This window comes from Hemibagrus wyckioides, linkage group LG16, assembly GCF_019097595.1.
Source record: "Hemibagrus wyckioides isolate EC202008001 linkage group LG16, SWU_Hwy_1.0, whole genome shotgun sequence".
Classification (NCBI taxonomy): Eukaryota; Metazoa; Chordata; class Actinopteri; order Siluriformes; family Bagridae; genus Hemibagrus; species Hemibagrus wyckioides.
The window spans coordinates 14,891,719-14,910,959 of record NC_080725.1 but is presented as its reverse complement, the minus strand read 5'-3'; the positions used below and the strand labels follow the sequence as shown (position 1 = coordinate 14,910,959).

Sequence of the window (19,241 nt, the reverse complement as noted above, 5' to 3'; positions counted from 1 at the left end):
CACTTCTAAATAAATATTTTTATTACAAATTCTCAGTTTTGATTTTGGATCGGCTTTTGCTTCGTAAAAGCAAAGATGAAGAACATTATGTAAAGAAATTCTAATTCAGCTAAGGGCTAATTTCTAATTCTAAGAAAGCTTGAATGATAAATACTTAAATTTGCTTGTGATAAAATATTAATGCAACCAAACATTTTTTCCCCAAACAATACTGTCTGAAAAATGATTCCAATATTGCTCTTATGTTATGGGAGTAGAAGGGCAAACAAATATTACAGACAAACATAGGCACTTAATATGAAAAATTGTGTTTAAATTAAAAGCGCTGAATGAATCTATCCTGCTGCAGGACGAGTGAGCTGTAGACATTTCTTATTAGTGCATCTGGTGTTTCACAGTAAAATACTCTTCATTATTTCCCATTGCACATGCATATGAATGCCATAAAAATATTATTATTGAATCACATTAAGCCCATTACAATGTCAGGCCTCTGCTTTCAAAATTAACATTACCTCCAATATCAAAGGTGTAACTATTTATTTATTTATTTATTTATTTATTTATTTATAGGAAAATAGTCTTTTTTGTCTTGCTGAGGACATCGGCGTATGTGCCAAGGGACTTGTAAAAAAAAACAAGTTTGTGATAACTAACAGAATCAGTGTGAATGAATAAACTCTGAAAATAATAACTAATAAGTCTAAAAAGTCTAGTGAGCAGTTGACTCAGCAGTTAACATGCTGCTTATGTGAATTTTTAACACACTCCTAAACCTTGTGGAAAGCCTTCCCAGAAAAGTTGAAGCTGTTACAGCTGCATAGGGCGGGCCAACCCCATATTACATTCATGTGCATGTAAAGGCATTGACTTGGCTCACAGTCTCCACTCTAATTCAACCCAAAGGTGTTCTGTCAGGTTGAGGTCAGGACTCTGTGCAGGCCAGGCAAGTTCTCATCCATGTCTTTATGAACCTTGCTTTGTACACTGGTGCGCAGTCATTTTGGAAGTAAAGTAACCTGGTGTTTTAGCTGACAAGTTTCTATAACACGTGTTTGATGAGCTGCAGGAGAACGTTAGGGAACACAGAATGATTGAAGTTTCATGCAATGCATAACAGCAATAAAGATCAAAAAGGATAGACCGGGCATACATCCCTTGAACCTTGATTGTGTCTATAAATGTAACTGTAATAAGCAAATGTTATATTGGAATGTTAATGAGGCAAGGAACAAAATAGGCATATCCTGTGTTGAACTTTATTTGTTATTGTTGTCCTTTTAAACTGATATATTTTTGTTTAATTACATAAAGAATTTTCACTCCAAACTATGGATTCTAAACAATGCATCCATTTATATCAATAAAAGAGATTGAAAACTTGATGGTGCGCAGCCTTTCTCTCAGAGTCTAGCAACAACCAATATGGCGTCATGATGTCACCACACCAGCCAGTGGGAGCAGAGGATGTGTCTGGTCTTCTTACGGTCACTGTTCCTCATGTGATGTCATACTGGGATGGTTTTGTTTATAATATTCTGTGGAAAAAAGTCTGGACTTTACCTTATAAATATATTTTAATTAACAAGATGAGAAAGTCTAATTTAAATTATTATATAAATATTATCCTTATCTTTTATCTCTATTATTATTATTATTATTTTATTACTACAGGAAAGAGGAGGATAAATATTTGATAATAAATTTAGTCTTTATAATTGCTAAGTTTTTTATTCATAAATGTAAATTTAATAATAGTATACCACTCTTTCTTGTATTCAAAAATGAAATAATGAGATATTTAGAAGGTATTACATTTTTAAAAAATTCCAAAGCTATTAGAATTTTACATTTATATGAGACATATGGGATAAAATTTTAGTTTTTACTTCTAATGCTCCTTTCCTTTTTTCCCACTTTTCCCTTGTCTTTTAATTTTGTTTTTTCTTGTTATCTACTGCTTTTTTATCCTCCATGGATGTGTTGTTTGGATTGTATGTTACTGTTTTCAGCAATTTTTTTTAAAAAGGACGTGTCCGGTCTATCCTTTTAGATGTCTATAATAACAGCACCAAAAAGGTGAGTCGCGTTGTGATGACGTAAGGTGATCGCAAATGCTATAGAATCAGGTGGGTCTGTAAGCAGACCTACGCTGTAAGGGACGCTGGGAACAATGACAGTCGGATTTGGACCGCAGCAACGGCGCCCAGTGTGAAAGCCGCTTAAAAGTATTTTGTGTGATCATCAAAGAGGATGAAAAGCACCGACGAGGATGGGATTCGAACCCACGCGTGCAGAGCACAATGGATTAGCAGTCCATCGCCTTAACCACTCGGCCACCTCGTCTGGATACCTGTTTTGTTTACGAATCAATTTTAGTAATAAAAGGAAATAATTACAAAAATTCTCTAAGTTTAAACATTTCCGCTAACAAAAAAACGCTTTACACTCAGCAAGCTATACTAATTATTAATTAAAAACAACACACAATATTCTATTTTTATAAACAATATGCAGGAATCAGACAGGATTCATCAAGGTGTTGCGGTTCCTTGATAAATGCGGAATATAATCACACATCATGGAATCCAATCATCATGTTCTGCAACCTTATTTCTAAGGTAACAGGTAAGGATGTACCTCACTGATGTGCCATTTTAACGCCTAAAGAACCAACCCTGTAAAACACAACCCCATTTTCGATCATGGTAGATTCCAGTCTCAATATTGTTTTTTTTCTGGTGACATGAAAAGAATCCAACATGCCTATTTAAACGTAATATCAACATTTCGTTTTGGATTAAGTGCTTAAAGATCGAAGTTCTACAGAAGCTTATTTAATAAATTTCTTTCTTTCCGCAAAGTAATTTGCATAACTCGACGCGATTGGCTCGTTTGAGAAAATTCTTATTTATGTTATTCTGATAGTTAAATCAATATTTCAGTCGTTTGCATTTGAAAAGAAATATAGTTTAATATATTACGAGCCTGTTAAAAATAATTTCAATTGAATTTTTGTTAAGCGAAATGGAAGAACTCGAGAGGGGAGTCAAGTTAGGGTGAGAACACAAGCTCTGAGGAGCTATTCCCTATCACGCACGTGCTGCTTTGCACACGTGACTATTTAGCAACTAATCCCAACCCAGGGGGCGGGCATTAGAGGTTACTTTACATCTCCTACGAGAATTTATTTTAAAATAAAAAGTTGACATACGATAGATATTTCTCCCATTTTAAATGAATGCGCCAAATCGAGGATAATAAAAGCAAGAACGCCAAACACGTTTTTTTTGTAAACAAAAAGTGAAAAAAAACCCTAAATAAATACACAATTTATGTTTATCAGGGTACATAGCGAACAAGATGTAGAAAACCTTGTAGAAAGCCGCTGGTTCTTTATCTAGATAACAAACGAGAGAGCAGCCGGCCATGGTCTCCTAGGCAACATCTTTCATCTATTGTTTCATGTAGCCTATCATGTCAGACGCGCGATTACGTGACTGACCAGCTAAGGGTAGAACTTCCGGTGATCCATTTACTTTTTTAAATTCCGGAACAAATAAACGAGCATAGAAAGTGAAATGCATATTACAGTACACAAGAAACACACCGAGACATTGTCATTCAAATATTTAATGTTCGATTTCGAACTCGTTCTCTAAGGTAGCGTGGCCGAGCGGTCTAAGGCGCTGGATTAAGGCTCCAGTCTCTTCGGGGGCGTGGGTTCGAATCCCACCGCTGCCAGTATCTTTTCTTACAAAGTTTAATTAGGATGTATTTATTATTTTTTTAATCTCATCGGCCTCAAAATATGCGCCGTCAATATGGCGCTGAATTTATACAGAAGCAAACAAGTGTTTATGGAGATAAAATAGGGCCACTGGGGTACTTTTCTGTGTTTAAGCATGTTGCTTCTCACTCCGCCATTTTATACACTACAAAGCGCAAACACAATTTATTTATGTATAAATTTACATTAATCTATAGACTCTAAACAGGTCAGGCTGCTTTAATTTACTCCGCCATTTTGTTTATTTTTCTGAGATTCTCAACGGCCAGAAATAAGCCACATGATTAAAACAATTTAGAGGACTTTAGATTAGACAGGTGGTTATCACTTTCACTAAAAATCAACATCTTTTTTCATTGAAAATGAAATTGAATTGAAATTGAAAATGAATTGTCCAGTGAATCCTGCGATTGAAGCGTCCTTTATCCTCCATCTCACATGTTTTCATGGATCCTATCCCAAACAGCAGGACAGCACACAGGTGGCGCACTACTTAGGCACACTGCATTCAGAGGGGTTTCTATGCGGTTTGGGATGGAGCTATGGGCTGGGTTACTATCTCAGACTGCTTTTTAATTTTTGTTAATTTGTATTTCTCATTATACCTTCTTGTCCTCCTTCGTACTTGTTATGTTATCTCACTGCTTTTTATAATCCATTTTTTATGTTATGTAAACAGAAAAACACCTAATACTACAGCTACTATTGCACTAGTTAGTGTTTAGCAGTATAAATACAAAATATGAAGGATTTAAGGACCTCATAAAAGATGTATAAGAACTTAATCAGGTTCTAACAATCTAAAGAAATATTTAATCCAAACTCTAAATAAATAAAGCTGATTTGTTCATCACTGATCTTTAACTTCTAAACAAGGGCTTAGTGTTTGGATTATGACATGATATTATATTATATTATATTATATTATATTATATTATATTATATTATATTATATTATATTATATTATATTATATTATATTATATTATATTATCATTTGAACACTTTTAAAGTTGGTGGGTTGCCAGATGTATGGTAAAATAAACACTATAAACTGATATGCACTTGAGTCAAAGGAGTCAAGAAGCTTTTATCGTCATTTCAACCATATATAGCTGACACAGTACATAGTGTAATAAGGACCTTGGTGCTATATAAGACAACATAACAACATATAGCTACAGAATGAAAACAACACACATTTAAGGACAGAAAGTTGTTGTCCTAGCTACAGTGCAAGACAAAAGACAGAAACAGAAAATACAAAAAACAATACAAGACAGTACAGGACACTTAGTGCTGAAAAAATGTGCAAACAACAACAACAACAACAAAAAAGTTTAACCTAGAGGAACTGTAAACTAGAGGATCTGTAAACTTTCTTATAACATATATGTCTGTAAACATATACATATAGCAGCAGTAGGTGACAATTTGAAGTGTGCAAAAATAGCAGTAGCAGCAATTGAATAAGTGTGCAAATATAAAATGTAAATAGTGCAGTTGGGGTGCAGTGAATCCCATAGTTTCATTTTATTACAGTGAAAAGACCAAGTTTCTTTTCCTATTTTTTTCTTAATTGTATTTATAAACTGGCTTGAATGGACATTTGGGTTGATTCCAAACTTGAATAACTCAAAACAGGTGAACTGTAATTAATGACAATTTGAATCTATTGTGTTTTCTTGATGAGATTAAAAGCCCATTTGCACTAATATTTGCATCAATGATTACAGTCTGTACTTAAATCAAGAACCTCTCACAGGTTCCCAGACGTGGTTCAGGAGAACCCCCTGTGCTGCACATTTTAGTGTTCTGAGGAACACACATCTCCTCACACATCACAGTTCATTCACAGAATAATTCGGTCAGGTGTGTTAGATGACTTTTCCACATCTTCATTGTTCATTTTTTTAAAAATGACCCCCCACTATCCATTATTTTCAAATAATGCCAAATGCCAGAAATGTAAATGTAAATATAGTGCATGGTTCATTCGATCATATGATATCTACATGACGTCAAATGCCTACCGAACTTTTAATAACCTGCTGAAATGCACCTTGAAATCTTTGTTTGCATTTCTTCAAAAGACAATGTTACTTATACGAAAGCTCGTAAGAAATCACACTGCGTGAAAATCGCGCGTTTGGCAACGTCCGCGTGCACACTTGCACAAACAGATAGTGCGTTCAGTGCGCGCGGTCGTCATGGTGACCCTCTCCAACCTGCAGCTTCCCCGGATGACGAGTGACGTCAACGAGCCGTCTCTTTTTTTTGTTCTCTTAATCCGAGAGCATCCATTTTTTATGTACGCAGGCTGCTCAGTGACGGAGCGCAGACACGAAACCTGGTCATTTTTATTAAAATAAAAAAATTGTTAAAATAATTAAATAAATAAAAACAGGGGGGAAAAAACCGTGCGGGGAAAAAATACAGCGTACCTGCGTGTGCGCGTGTTTGCGAGAAGAAGCGCGTGCGACCTTATAATAAATAACCCGAGAGAAGGAGAGAGGGGGAAAAAACCGTCGTGTCGTTTACACCACCTTTCTGTCGGATTTGTGTGTGCCCGCGCCAACAATAAAAAGAAATGTAAGTATTATTCATTTAAAACATTTTTTTTTAATTTATTTCTTTATTTCGGGTTGGGATTAGTGAGCTCGTGCACGGATGCTTATTTCTAGAAGGTGCTAGAGGCATCAGGGGGAAAAAACATTAATATAAGGGGTTTTTTTGAAGAAAATATCTTTTGTTATGGATGTGACTGGATGATCATGATAGTATTTATTTTAAAAACATATCATCTCAGCCTCAGATGATGGTTCCTCATGAATTCTAGTAATAAATGGTGCTACTAATAATAATCAGCCATCTATTTAAAATAAATGGCCATCTGAGTAGCTATCAGATCTTCCAGGCTGCTTATTTCATCAAACCTAATGATTTGCAGCTTGTTTTATTATTTATTATTTAATATTTATTATTTATAGGGTTGTGAATGAAGGCAGACATGGCCGAAACACGCCTATAGGCTCCGGATCAGACTGGCTTTGTTGGAAATTTGGTTGATTGATCTTTCATTATTATTATTATTATTATTATTATTATTATTATTATTATTATTATTATTATTATTATTTATATTTCCTAATACATGCCATTCAAGAAGAAAATGTTTGCCTTTATTTTATATCTTTTATCTCCTCTGGGAATGTGGATGAGATCTGGCCTAAATACTGGGTTAATCTGCATTACAATCATCACCTGTCAATCCTAAAATGATAAAATAGCATTTTTTTTCTCTCTTTCTTATATTTAAAAAAAATGTATACATGTTCCTAAACGGTGGTGATGGTGGTGGTGATGGTGGAGGTGGTGGGGGTTGGGAGGGTCATATTATCATATTGCTCTTGTTCCTGTAAAGCAAAACAGGACAATCTGTCACACACCCTTTCCAAAAAAGGTTATTTCTCAAATAATACAGGTTTATTGGCTCCCTAGATGAATTCCTAATTTAGAGCTCATAAGGCTCCTGTTGTTCTGCTCCTACACGGAGGCTGTAACCAAATGGCTGGCACTAACACGTCTCCTGCGCAAGATGGCCGAGCCCCAGCCTCCTCTGAGCTAAACGAGCTTCGAGCGCTGCAACACCAGATTACCTCCAAATCCTAATCACATCCCTCTCGCATACAGTGTCGAGGAAACACTCACCTTAATTTCATATCTTCCACATGACAAGAGCAGTGTGTATTCATCACCATTATTAGCTGGTGTTACAGAAGAGTGATTGATTTCTTTTTAAAAGAAAAGAAGATGCTGTGGCTGAAAAATTATTTTTGACTCACAAATTTGGGGAAGATGTGATCATGTGATAAAAGAAAGTTGTACCAAGCTGTTAAACATGAGATTTGGATTAACAGTATATTGTGTACTGATGTATCATGGTATGTAAATGAGCCAATCCCTAAATGTGAAATTGTGAAAAATTGTAGTGTTATTGTATACAGATCAATATTCTCCAGAAATCATTCAGCCCTGTTTTTAAAATCATATTTATAATCATATTTAAGCAAATGCATTGTGCTGCTCGAGGATTTGTGCATAATGAATGTGTTTTGACCAGTTAGCATGGATAATATGGATCAGATTTTATGGAAAAATTATAATAAATAATTAAGGATAAAGCTCTCTGAAGGGTGAACTAAGCTTTAAAATGACATAAAATCCTCAGAAACACTCCTTACATGCTGTAATGTGTACATTTTAGATGCTTGATATTAATATTTTTTGAATATTTCTTTAATTCTAGTGGATTGAAAAAATCCATAGTCAGAAGCTGTGTTTGTAGTTTTGTTCCAAAGACACTTTATGTTTAAGGTTTTTTAACCCATTTGATATTAATGTTATGATCTTATAGACCTACATGTTCTTATTTAATCATCGCTTTGCTAACTCCCTGTGCATGTGACATTTATTTATTCACAATGGCACGAGTCTGTAGTGTCCAGGATTAAAAAAATATTGCGTGTAGAAGATGCACGTCATTTGTTTAGCACATTTTTAGTGTATTTTCATTAAAAAGTAGAAGCAAGAGCTACTGAAGTCCTGCTTATGTGTAGATGTGCTGTTGGTGATTTCGTCCTCTCTGAAGGGGACTGATGATCTAAATATAGACAGCAGTGAAGGAGAAGGAGAGGCGGATATGGAGGCAGAGAGAGGATGAGGAGAAAACAGCACATCAGCCATTTCCAGATGTTAACATGTCTGTTTGTCTCTCGTCTCGCCTGCATGGTGTGTTAGAGCGAAAATAAAAAAGGAGTACACTGTAATTGTGTTAGCAGAAAATGACATGAAGTGTGTGGGGATTAAGCCTTCAGCGTTCAGAGGTCACCTTTATCCCCTGATTTGTCTCCGTCTGCTGGGCGAAGCCGAGAATGGCAGAGGTTTCACATTTTCACATGCGCACAGAATTTCAGTCACGGCTCGTGATTTCATCAGATCACAGTGTAGGTTTAAAACATCACTCTGAACAGATGATCATATGGCGTGTCTTATGATCATGATATTACATCAGAGAACTTACTAATATAGAATATTACATAAGAGATTACTGACGCAGCTCAGAATCACAATGATTAAGTGTCTGTTTGGTCCATTTATATATATATATATATATATATATATATGAAGAGAGAGAGAGAGAGAGAGAGAGAGAGAGATTATCTTTTAGTGGAGGCAGTTCAGTAGTTTGTCAGCTGTTCAAGTTTTTCTTTTGTAAGAAGGACGTGTAATTCAGCCTTCTACATGCTGCCTTCTGAAAAATATAGATTTTATCTTAGAAGCTCAAATTCCTCCCAAAAATGACTCCCACATTACCAGAGCAAAATGTGTGCAGTCTGTGTGGGAGAGGCATTACCCTCTCTCTCTCTCTCTCTCTCTCTCTCTCACTCTCTCATCAATCACAACAACAAAAGCCAATAGTGGGCGTCTTTGAGCTCAGGTATGCATAAGAGGGCAGATTGTGCTTTCCCCCGTTTGTGTGTGTATGTGTGAGTGTTTGTGTGTGTGCTTTACTCCGCCCTGTGACGCAGCAGGAGCAGCAGTTTGAACAGATCCACTGTGAGCGTCTCACATCAAGCACATGTCAGTCTTAGTCATTTAGTAGCTGTTGTACTATAGGGCAGAGCCGGCTGGTGGATGTGGACTGTCAGAGGTCAGAGGTCACTGTCAGATGACATTTGAGCACATTTCAGGCACAAAGTACTTTATGAGCTTGGTTTATATTTGTGATGATGATGATTATTGTATGATAAATAACTGACGCAGTTTAACAGAAATGCCTCACTGCCTAATTTTCTTTTTTTACTGATAGAGAATTGATTTAGAGCTTTCAATATTTATATCTCTTGAGTAATCTCTTTCAGTCTTAATACCTTAAACACTTGTTATTATGGGATTACGACTATTTTACGACTGTCTCATACTTTCAGTTCAGTAATGAGTTAAAACTGTAGCTCCTTTTTAACGTTTTCTATAAACTAAAACAAAAAAATGAGCACCAGTGACTGTAGCCTAGAGTCTAAAATCATCAGGCAGGGAGGTGAAGCTGTGATCATCAGCTCTGCTCTGATTCATTTTCAGTTTCAGTTACTTCACTAATATTACCTTGAGGCCTTATTATTTTTAGCTCATATTTTCACCCCGTATATCACGCTCTTTATTTGTCCGATATCTTTTTCACTGCTGTTTCTTTGGTTCAAGTTTACTGATTTTATTTTGGATACCAGGTCTGCTCCAGCCGCCGCCGGCGCCCCTGCCCCTGAGGGAGGGAATCAGCCTCCTCCCAACCTGACCAGCAACCGCCGCCTACAGCAGACACAGGCTCAGGTGGACGAGGTGAGACACGCACATGCACACACACACACACACACACACACACAGATTTCATCCAGTAAATAAAGTGTTGCACCGTGTAATAGTACAGACTCCCAAACAATCAGAAAGAAATAAAAAGGAGTAACCAACTGAACACTTTGATCAGTTAATTACTGATTTCTACTGATTTCTACTGATCTGCAGATGCATCACATTCGAACCGATGATACCTAAGATTTTAAAACGAGGGAAAGTTAAACTGAGATTAAAAAAAAGAAAAACAACTTTAACGAATAAATGAAGAGTACTAAAGCAAGACTGTATCACTGTGAGATAAAACTAAGATGTAAAGGATATAAATTTGAGATTTCTTGTGAAATTGTTCTTAAATTGAACAGTAAAGATGTGAAGTGCTTCACCCAGGCAGTCGTTTGGGTTTTTTTATTTGAAGTTCAACCGTTTGAACCAAAAATAACCTGTGGCTGTGTGGTCAGGTGGTGGACATCATGCGCGTAAACGTGGATAAAGTTCTGGAGAGGGACCAGAAGCTCTCAGAGCTGGATGACCGAGCCGACGCGCTGCAGGCTGGAGCCTCTCAGTTCGAGACCAGTGCCGCTAAACTGAAGAATAAATACTGGTGGAAGAATGCCAAGGTACAGAATACAGACCTGAGCACAGAGCCATCGCTCTAACAAACAGACTGTCAGTTAGACCATCAGTCAGTATGACACTTTTATACTGCATTAAACAGACCACTATAAACAATAAACAGTTGTGTTATTGTGTATAATAAATAAATGGAAGTAATAGTTCCTCAGGGCAGGTGACAGACCCCTGTGATGTTACTGTGTCATACAGCAATCCAGTCTCTTATTGGGGTTAAAGTTTAGGGAACAGATGTCCTTATAATGCCTTCTTCTGTCTGTCTCTCTGTCTGTCTATCTGTCTGTCTGTCCCTCCATCTGTTTCTCCGTCTGTAGATGATGATAATCCTGGGGGTGATATGTGTGATCGTGCTCATCGTCATCATCGGTAAGAGAAGACTGCTTTCTTTCTTTCTTTCTTTCTTTCTTTCTTTCTTTCTTTCTTTCTTTCTTTCTTTCTTTCTTTCTTTCTTTCTTTCTTTCTTTCTTCATTTTTCTGTATTTTTACTTACATACCTTTACTTAATAATATAATTTAATAATAATAAATTATAGTAATCCTAATACACGCTGACGTTTGCCTTTTTTTTTTTCAGTCTATTTCAGCACCTAAAGGGCGAGTTTCCTACCCCACCCTGTGCCCCATTCACAACTATTCAATCTCTACCCAACAAACGAGTGTAAATCTGTGCCCTCGATGACTCTCCCTGTATGGACCCCGGTCTCTCTGCGTCCCCACGTCCAGCCTCTGAGCGTGTGTGTGTGTGTGTGTGTCCTCTGTAAATACCTCCCGCTTTTCTGAGATCTCTGAAAGCAGACGGTAATCCCGGTAAATCTCTTGGTGTGTGTACGACTCGTCCTTATTTGTAGAGTTTTATTTGTAGAGTTCGTGTGTGGGTGTGCGTTTGTATTATTATTCTTTTATTTTTTATCGTTTTCTTTTTTGTATGACTTCTTTGGCTTGAAAAAACTGCCTATGAATCTGTGTGTATATACCGCACGACGTGTGTCAGTTCTATACTATGCTTGTAGTTTACTTCTTTAACCGAGATACTCTTCCAGAATCCACTCTCTCTCTCTCTCTCTCTCTCTCTCTCTCTTTCCGTGCATCCGTATTTCTTTCTTTCTGTTCAACAATAGACTTTTGTAAACTGCCACAGAAATGATTTGGACCAATGGTGATAGATTTATATTTTTATTAAGTCTGTAGTGTCTTATCTCTTAAACATTCCTTTATGGCAGGGTAGAAGGCTGCTGTCTGTACCAAGCAAACACATACAGGAATCTTTTACAAACAGTCTGTAATTGGCAAAAACAGCAGACGCTCATGACCAATACGATTAAAGGGGAATCAGATTGCACAAGAACCTCGTTTTTGATGGCGCTTTTAAACCGAATTATTACAATAATCAATAAAAAGTCCAGCTGAGCTGCCAGCAAAATGAAAAGCACACTGCTCACTAGGGTTTTCGTTAGATTTTAGGATTGTATGTAGGAATACAAGATATTTGTCATCATTTGCAGGTGGACAAGGGACCAGATCATCACCTGGACTGTGTGTGTTGATTTTAGCTGTCTAGTTTACACACTGCCAAGCACCTGGGGGGAATTTTTTTTTGTGTTTTTTTTCCGTCCCTTTATGTCCACACTGCTTGGTTTGCTTTTATGCATAGAATGATATAACAAAATGCTCCACCTACACACACACACACACACACACAAACACACACACACAGACACACACAGACACACACACACCGGACTCCAGTCACGTAGGACCGATCTGTCAGCATGAAATGAGCCCGTGATGATGTGTGGAGCCACACGTGATCATTTACACACACACACACACACACACACACAGACACACAATTTCCCCATCCGTTCTGTTCATTTATCCCCTCCCCCACAGCCATATGTACAGTTCGCCATTGGATTAAGTGACAAGGACTAAGCAGGCGAAAGCTACTGTGGTTTACAGAAATAAGACTTTGTGTGTATGTGTGTGTGTGTGTGTTGAGGAGGTGCCATCTTTCACATTATTAATCATGATATTTCTTAAGGAAGAGTGGCACAAAAATCCCGGTTGCTGTCATTCCGCCTGTTATTGCAGTAGTCATATGGTGATATATAGTGATATAAAACCCCCTGAAACTGTGCTGCTCAATCACGCTAGCTTACTAACACCTAGCCTCCACTTTAGCTAATTCCCGTGTAGCGTGACGTCACTCAGACTGTATAAAGATCAGGAACAGTGAAGAGAATCATTGTGTTTACTATAAATACTCTAAACATGAGAAGTTGATTGCTGACTAACTAACTCGCTAGCTTAATGTGAATTTTAGAGCTTTAACTCATTTTTGTGACTCAGATGACAAATTAACATTTGGTTAAATAATATTTTTCTTGTATTTTTTCTTGCAGTTGGTTAGTTGTATTTACCTCCATGCTGGAACTATGCTAACTAGCTTGCTAGCTGCAGCTCCATCCTATGGAGGTCTGCTATCATTTCCAGTTGAAATTTTGTTTTATTTTACTGTTTCAGTCCAACTGTCTGGAGCAGTTTTTGTTTTAATCAATGTTCAGCTATGAATCCCAGAGCAGAATAGATTTAAACCCACCAAAGACCTTGTTGTCTTGCTAATGCTGCCAAACTGCCATCAAAAACGGGTTCAGGGACAAAAAACCTTTTCCTTTAACACCTCACCCTTTTCACCAATCTGCTGATCCATCAGGATTAGCTGTGGACCTAATTCAAGAATCATACATGATGATGATGATGATGGTGATGATGAAGGTGTCTGCTAGTCTTAGCCACTCAACACTGATAGCACAACTCCGTTATTTCTCCTTTCTCCCCTCGTGATGCTGATTTATTTGTAGCTGTAAAAAAAAGAGAAAAGAAAAGAAAAGACTCTGTAGTGTTCAGTGTTGTGCTGTGGGGTGGATCTGGGGGACGGGGGTCCCATTTCTTCAGGTACATCCAAATCCCACATCTGTAAATTCGGCTGATTTGTTTAGCATGGGGTAGGACTCGTACACGACTGACAAATCACCTAAAGGTTTAGAAGCGTAATTAATTACAAAAAAAAGGATGTATGTGTGATTGACTTGATTTCTGTTCCCTTTGTGAAGGTGTGTGTGTGTGTGTGTGTGTGTGGAGGGGGAACAGGCACGGGTAACTTCACCGCTCCAGTCTGGTTCAGTTTGTGCATCTTCTTGTGCGTCATCAGAGGGAAATTTTCAAAAATGTTTAAGAAAAATAAGGACGCAGAACTCCGTGGGATTGACTGTAACATTTTGTCGTCCCACACGTGATGTACTTTTGCTTTAATTTGACCTTATTTGATATATTCTTTTTTTTTAGATTTTAGTAAGGGCCACTTCAGGGAGCAGTGGGTCAGCAGTGTTGCTGTGGGGAAAGAGGAGTGAGTTCGATTTATTTTTCTTTTTAATAAGAGTGAACGGGTGAGGCGAAATAATCGGACGATGTCTATGTAAGAGAAACTGGAAAAAAGAACAGTGGTGTAGGAAGATGCAGGCTGCATGTTTGTGCGACAGAAACATATCCGAGAGGCAATACGTGAAGGTTCTTCAGGCATCTGGGTCACGATGGATGTCTCGTAGTAGCAAATAAAATTGAGGGACAGGATCCTAAAGACGTTTCGGTGTCATCATGCTCTCTCTTTGTAGCTAGCAGCTAATTAGAATATTACTGATGTCACACTTGACCAATCACAGGAGGTTCTTGTCCGCTGGGATGTTTAGAAATTCACTTGGTCTGCGTCAAAAATAATCTAAATAATAAACAATCCAAACCATAATGATGTCATTATGAACATGGAAGAAATCCTCTGTGTACATCAGATACCGCTTAAGCTCCTCAGATCATCTGGTCTGCTGGAATCGCTACTATGAGACAGAACCATGAGCCTGGTTTCTGAAACTATTTCTGTTTCATTTCTATTTAATTCAGAAGCGTAGCTTTGCGTCTCCTCTGTTCGTCTGGCCTTTTCGGAGGGACCTGGCGGGACGAACATGGGCAACGCGGCCTACAAAGCCAGATTTTATTTATTTATTTATTTATTTACTTACTTACTTACACTATCCACATACTCGTCTTCATCTTTAATGTTTTGGATATTAAACAAGGCGAAGTACAACCTTACCGCAAAACCGTCCGGTAATCAGACATCTACGGAAACAGTGTAGAGTAAATCTGTCAATGTCTAATTATATCGATGAACATCTTGGGATTATATATAAATATATAAATATATAAATATACATATATATACTGGGGAAAATAATGACATTATGATGACCTGTGTTTATTGTTCCGAGTTAGAAATTACAATGTGTGTGTTTGAAAACAATGGCAATGTTCAACATAAATTAAATATATGGTTAAAAAAAAGAGAGGCGTGTCAGAGGTGTTTATTTGATCATTTTTTGTTAATCTAACAATTTCAAACCTACTGTAGAGATTTTTTCCAACAGTAAGAAAGAACAGGTTTGTTTATTGTGCTGGTTTTGTGAAGGACACAACTGGGCTACAGACTAGAACTTGAACATCTTCATCTTCTTCATGTTCTTAAAACATCAGGGAAACTACCTCGTTATTACGGCTTAGTTAACGGTTCTGTAAATCAGTTTCTGTATTTATTAACAGAAATCACAAACAGTTTCCACACATTTATGCAGTGCTGCTGAAATATTTACAACTGAAAGATCAATGAACAAAAGAAAAGTCACAGTACCTTTGTATGTTTAACCATTACACTGTATTATATGCATTATAGTCATGGTAGATATTAATAAAAGTCCATAAATATCTTTTTTTTCCTCCCTGACATTTCATGTGCATCACAGTGTAATATGTGATACAGTACAGGTCCAAGGTCCACACAGTGTGTGACGAGTGCAGCGTGATGTAATAAATACACAGGACAGTGTGGATAACAGAGTAAACACTCCGAACAACAGGAACCGCAGCAGATATGAAGCAGCTGTGTGAATGAGTGTAAACACGAGGAGATAAACACACAGGAAACCATCGAGACCGGACCATGTGTCTGAACAACAAATCATAAGAATTCACACACAACTTTAATCTTTAGCAAGGACTGAGTTTTAAAGAGAGCTAATTACATTGTACATCACATTTAAATGAGATAAAGATTAAAATCTAAACATTCTAAGAGAGGTTTCTCAAAACCATCAGGAGAAACTCTCAGCTGGTCAGAAAATAAATTATGATCTATGACGCAAAAGCGTCAGGTTTTGTTGTTATTTTCAGCAGAAGAGTTGGAGGTCCCTCTAGTGGAACATTGATGTCATTGTGCCCCAAACAAACAAAAGCATTACATAGTGTCCCTGTCCCTTGTCCTGCTCTAACAGTCTACAGGCTGAGATTTTTTTCTCTTATCAGCTTGAAGAGCGAGAATAGAGTAAGAACGCTGGGGGAAACAATGTTTATAGCAGCTATGATGGAAGCGACAGCAATATCTGACTCGCCTCATGGACCTTTTGTGACAATGAACATAATCACAAAAATCCAAAAAAAGTGTGATGTGCCTTTCTTTAATTTAAAAGAAATATGTAATAGTTAGTAAAATGCTGTGGAGTGAGAGGAATAAAGGGCTTAGATAATGTTCTGTTCTTAAACACATTTCCCAGCAATGTCTACATTTCTGGAGTGTGTTCACCTTCATCGTCCTGCAGCCTGGGACTAACTTCCAAAGCGCATGGATTTGATCTGCCTGTTGCTATGGAAACACAGCAACTGGATCCCTTTAGGATGTTTTACAGGGCACAGGATTTATTATAGAACCAAATGATCGAAAATGGTAAACAGGAACACACACACACACACACACCGTTTAGTCTGAGAGCTGCCCAAGTTCCACATCTAAGGAATGCTCACCATTTTACTGTTTGACGGTGTGTATGTGTGTGTGTGTATGTGTGTGTATACAATATTGAAACATTTCTCGACTTGTGTGTTTGTGGTGAGTTCCAGCTGTAAACACTGTAAAAAGAATCAAATAAATCAAGACAGATGAGGCAAAACTGTCATCTGCTTGGATTAAATTTCCAGATGGTACAGTGAGTAGGGAACACAAATCTAAAACCTTTAAACTGTTTATACTTTTTACATTCAGCTAACCAGCCATCCATATTTAACAAGATAAATTTTTAAAAAGATAAATATAAAGTCATGTCAGACTGTTGCCTGTTGATCTTTCACTCCAGAAGTTACACACTTCTGCCTTTAACTGAATGAGATGTTGAAACTTTGACGTCTGGACTCTTTCTCTTCTGCATAAAAAAAAAAAAAAAAACACTGCTGGCTATTAGAACTTTAAAGAAATGTTTGGACACTCAGGCATTAAACCCAGACCCTTAAACCAGATGCTGCAGGAAAATTTCTGTATTTTGTTTGAAGAATAATAAAAACCTTTTTGTGGTTATTATAAGAACCCTGCATCACACACTATAAACACACAAACTCACATGAACTGGTCCTGGTCACATGACCAGACATCTGAGATTTAGTGTGATTTAAGGGCAGACATACATGCAGTAAATGAATTAAAGAAGCATTTTATTATTTTATGCTGTATATGAGGCAAGGACACACTCTGTAATTCAATGAAGAAAGAACACAGAAAATGCATCCTCAACTTGAAATTTCCACTTGTTATCTTGGGGAAGTTGTATCATTCAGCAACTAATTCCTTCCACGTTTACGAAGTGACGTCAAATCAACATGGCCGCTCGCTAACATAGTTAAATCTGTAACTCTGACATTAATAATCAGTGTTCTGAGAAGCTAACCGTCAACTTTCGAGTCATGTAACTGACATGACGAGCTTCTTGCTGTGGATTTTAGTCTAAAATGTAGCATGAAGGTTCTCTGTCAGTGAAGGAGAACAGAACTAAAAGCCCCTTGTTTAAAGAACCTTTACCTGCTCTGGTGCAACAAACAAAAGACATGACTGATGGTGGCATCTATGTCGAGGTGGAGCTTTACACGCACATGGTGCTGGGTCTGACCGGTTACCCCATTAAACTGTGCTTCACTCCTCTGTCCAGCCCTGAGCAGTGTTCCCATCCCACATCACTACATTCTACATTCCTGTGTATTTCCTGCTGAACCTTATCTCTGATTTTGAAATGAACACACACACACTGGTCCTGACAGAGAGATTTTTTATTCACTGTGTGAAAGGTACTATAAATACAACTATTTCATATCTAAGAAGATGTTTAATGGAAAAAAAATGCAACAATCAAATAAGCTTTCCATTGAAGCACTGCAGATTAAACACCACTGGAGAAAGTCTGCCTCCTGACTCATCACGTTCTTTTAAATCTGTGAACGTGTGCATTTTTCCCTGCTGCTGGCCTCCAAACAAAACAAACAGCGAAGGGGGCAAATTCTTGCAACATTGCGTGTTTTCTCCATCAACGCTTGGATCAGGAGGATAAGATGCAACCCGAGGAGCTGTGCGAATGTGTCATTGCTGCTCAGTCCCAGCCGACTTAATCGCCTTACAGTACTGTGTATTCTGTTTAGCTTCCAGATTTTTCTCTGCTAACTCTCTAGACCTGGAATTACATGGTTCAGTAAAAGTTTAAATAAGCCTAAGGCACTAACTCGACACAAAGCAGAAATCTAAAATCTGGCAGCCTAACATGAAGAATTTTACAAATTAGCAGCTGGAACACACAGCTGCAGAAGTTTCAGAGAAGCTCAAACGTTGTCTCCTTGCCTAAATTGTGACTCAAAATGACACAGTGGAGCAGACCGGATAACTGAAATCTGGCAACCGAAACACAAACACTATGCATCATCCAAATATGCATCATGGAAAATAAAAACTAATAAAAACATCTTTTCAGTCTAACACAACATGTGAGCGGAGCGGAAATATAATGTCTGGCAACCAACACACACAATAATCCCTCTGTAAAGTCAGGACTGTTTACTAAAAACTCAAAAGTCTTCGGGAACTTTCTCAACTCATGACTCCTACACAGACGGAAAGGGACAGAAATCTCAAATCTGGCAACCTAAAAACACAAAAGAAGCTGATCGGAGGAAAAGAACAGTAAAGAAGTGTACTTTGATGGTTTACTGTGTCTCATAAAAGATCAAAAGTTCAGGAGAGTTCTCTGTAAGTAATGGGAATCGTCAGCACGGAAAGCACGAGTCTGTCTCTATGTCTGGAGGACTTAATCGTGTCTTGTCATTTAAATAACTAAACCAATCTGGCAACCATATATACAGAATAAATCCAAATACAGCAAAGATGTCGTTCTAAAGCTATGGGTGTTTACTGCATGCCATAGAAATATTACATCTGGCAACCAAATATGAAAAAATAAAAGAATAATCAGTGAGGATGTTTCTGTAAAACCAGGGAT

The 19,241-nt window shown here is 37.5% G+C and overlaps 1 protein-coding gene and 3 non-coding genes across 4 annotated transcripts; 2 read left to right on the top strand and 2 right to left on the bottom strand.

Annotated features, from left to right (window-relative positions):
• Positions 1-2,264: 2,264 nt before the first annotated feature.
• trnas-gcu (transfer RNA serine (anticodon GCU)) lies at positions 2,265-2,346 on the bottom strand. Its single transcript has one exon. It is a non-coding gene; the product is annotated as a tRNA-Ser (tRNA).
• Positions 2,347-2,519: 173 nt separating this feature from the next.
• Positions 2,520-2,651, bottom strand: LOC131367425 (U8 small nucleolar RNA). Its single transcript, XR_009206943.1, has one exon. It is a non-coding gene; the product is annotated as a U8 small nucleolar RNA (small nucleolar RNA).
• A 1,011-nt stretch (positions 2,652-3,662) lies between these two features.
• trnal-aag (transfer RNA leucine (anticodon AAG)) lies at positions 3,663-3,744 on the top strand. Its single transcript has one exon. It is a non-coding gene; the product is annotated as a tRNA-Leu (tRNA).
• Positions 3,745-6,068: 2,324 nt separating this feature from the next.
• Positions 6,069-15,227, top strand: vamp2 (vesicle-associated membrane protein 2). Its single transcript, XM_058412598.1, has 5 exons — positions 6,069-6,381; positions 10,077-10,185; positions 10,659-10,817; positions 11,145-11,196; positions 11,405-15,227. Coding segments are annotated over exons 1-5 (339 nt in total). The 5' UTR covers positions 6,069-6,379; the 3' UTR covers positions 11,422-15,227.
• The last annotated feature ends 4,014 nt before the right edge of the window (positions 15,228-19,241 follow it).

Coding starts and splice junctions, on each gene's coding strand:
- vamp2 (XM_058412598.1), top strand. Junction 10,186..10,658: donor CACAGGCTCAGGTGGACGAG/GTGAGACACGCA, acceptor CTGTGTGGTCAG/GTGGTGGACATCATGCGCGT. Junction 10,818..11,144: donor ACTGGTGGAAGAATGCCAAG/GTACAGAATACA, acceptor CTCCGTCTGTAG/ATGATGATAATCCTGGGGGT.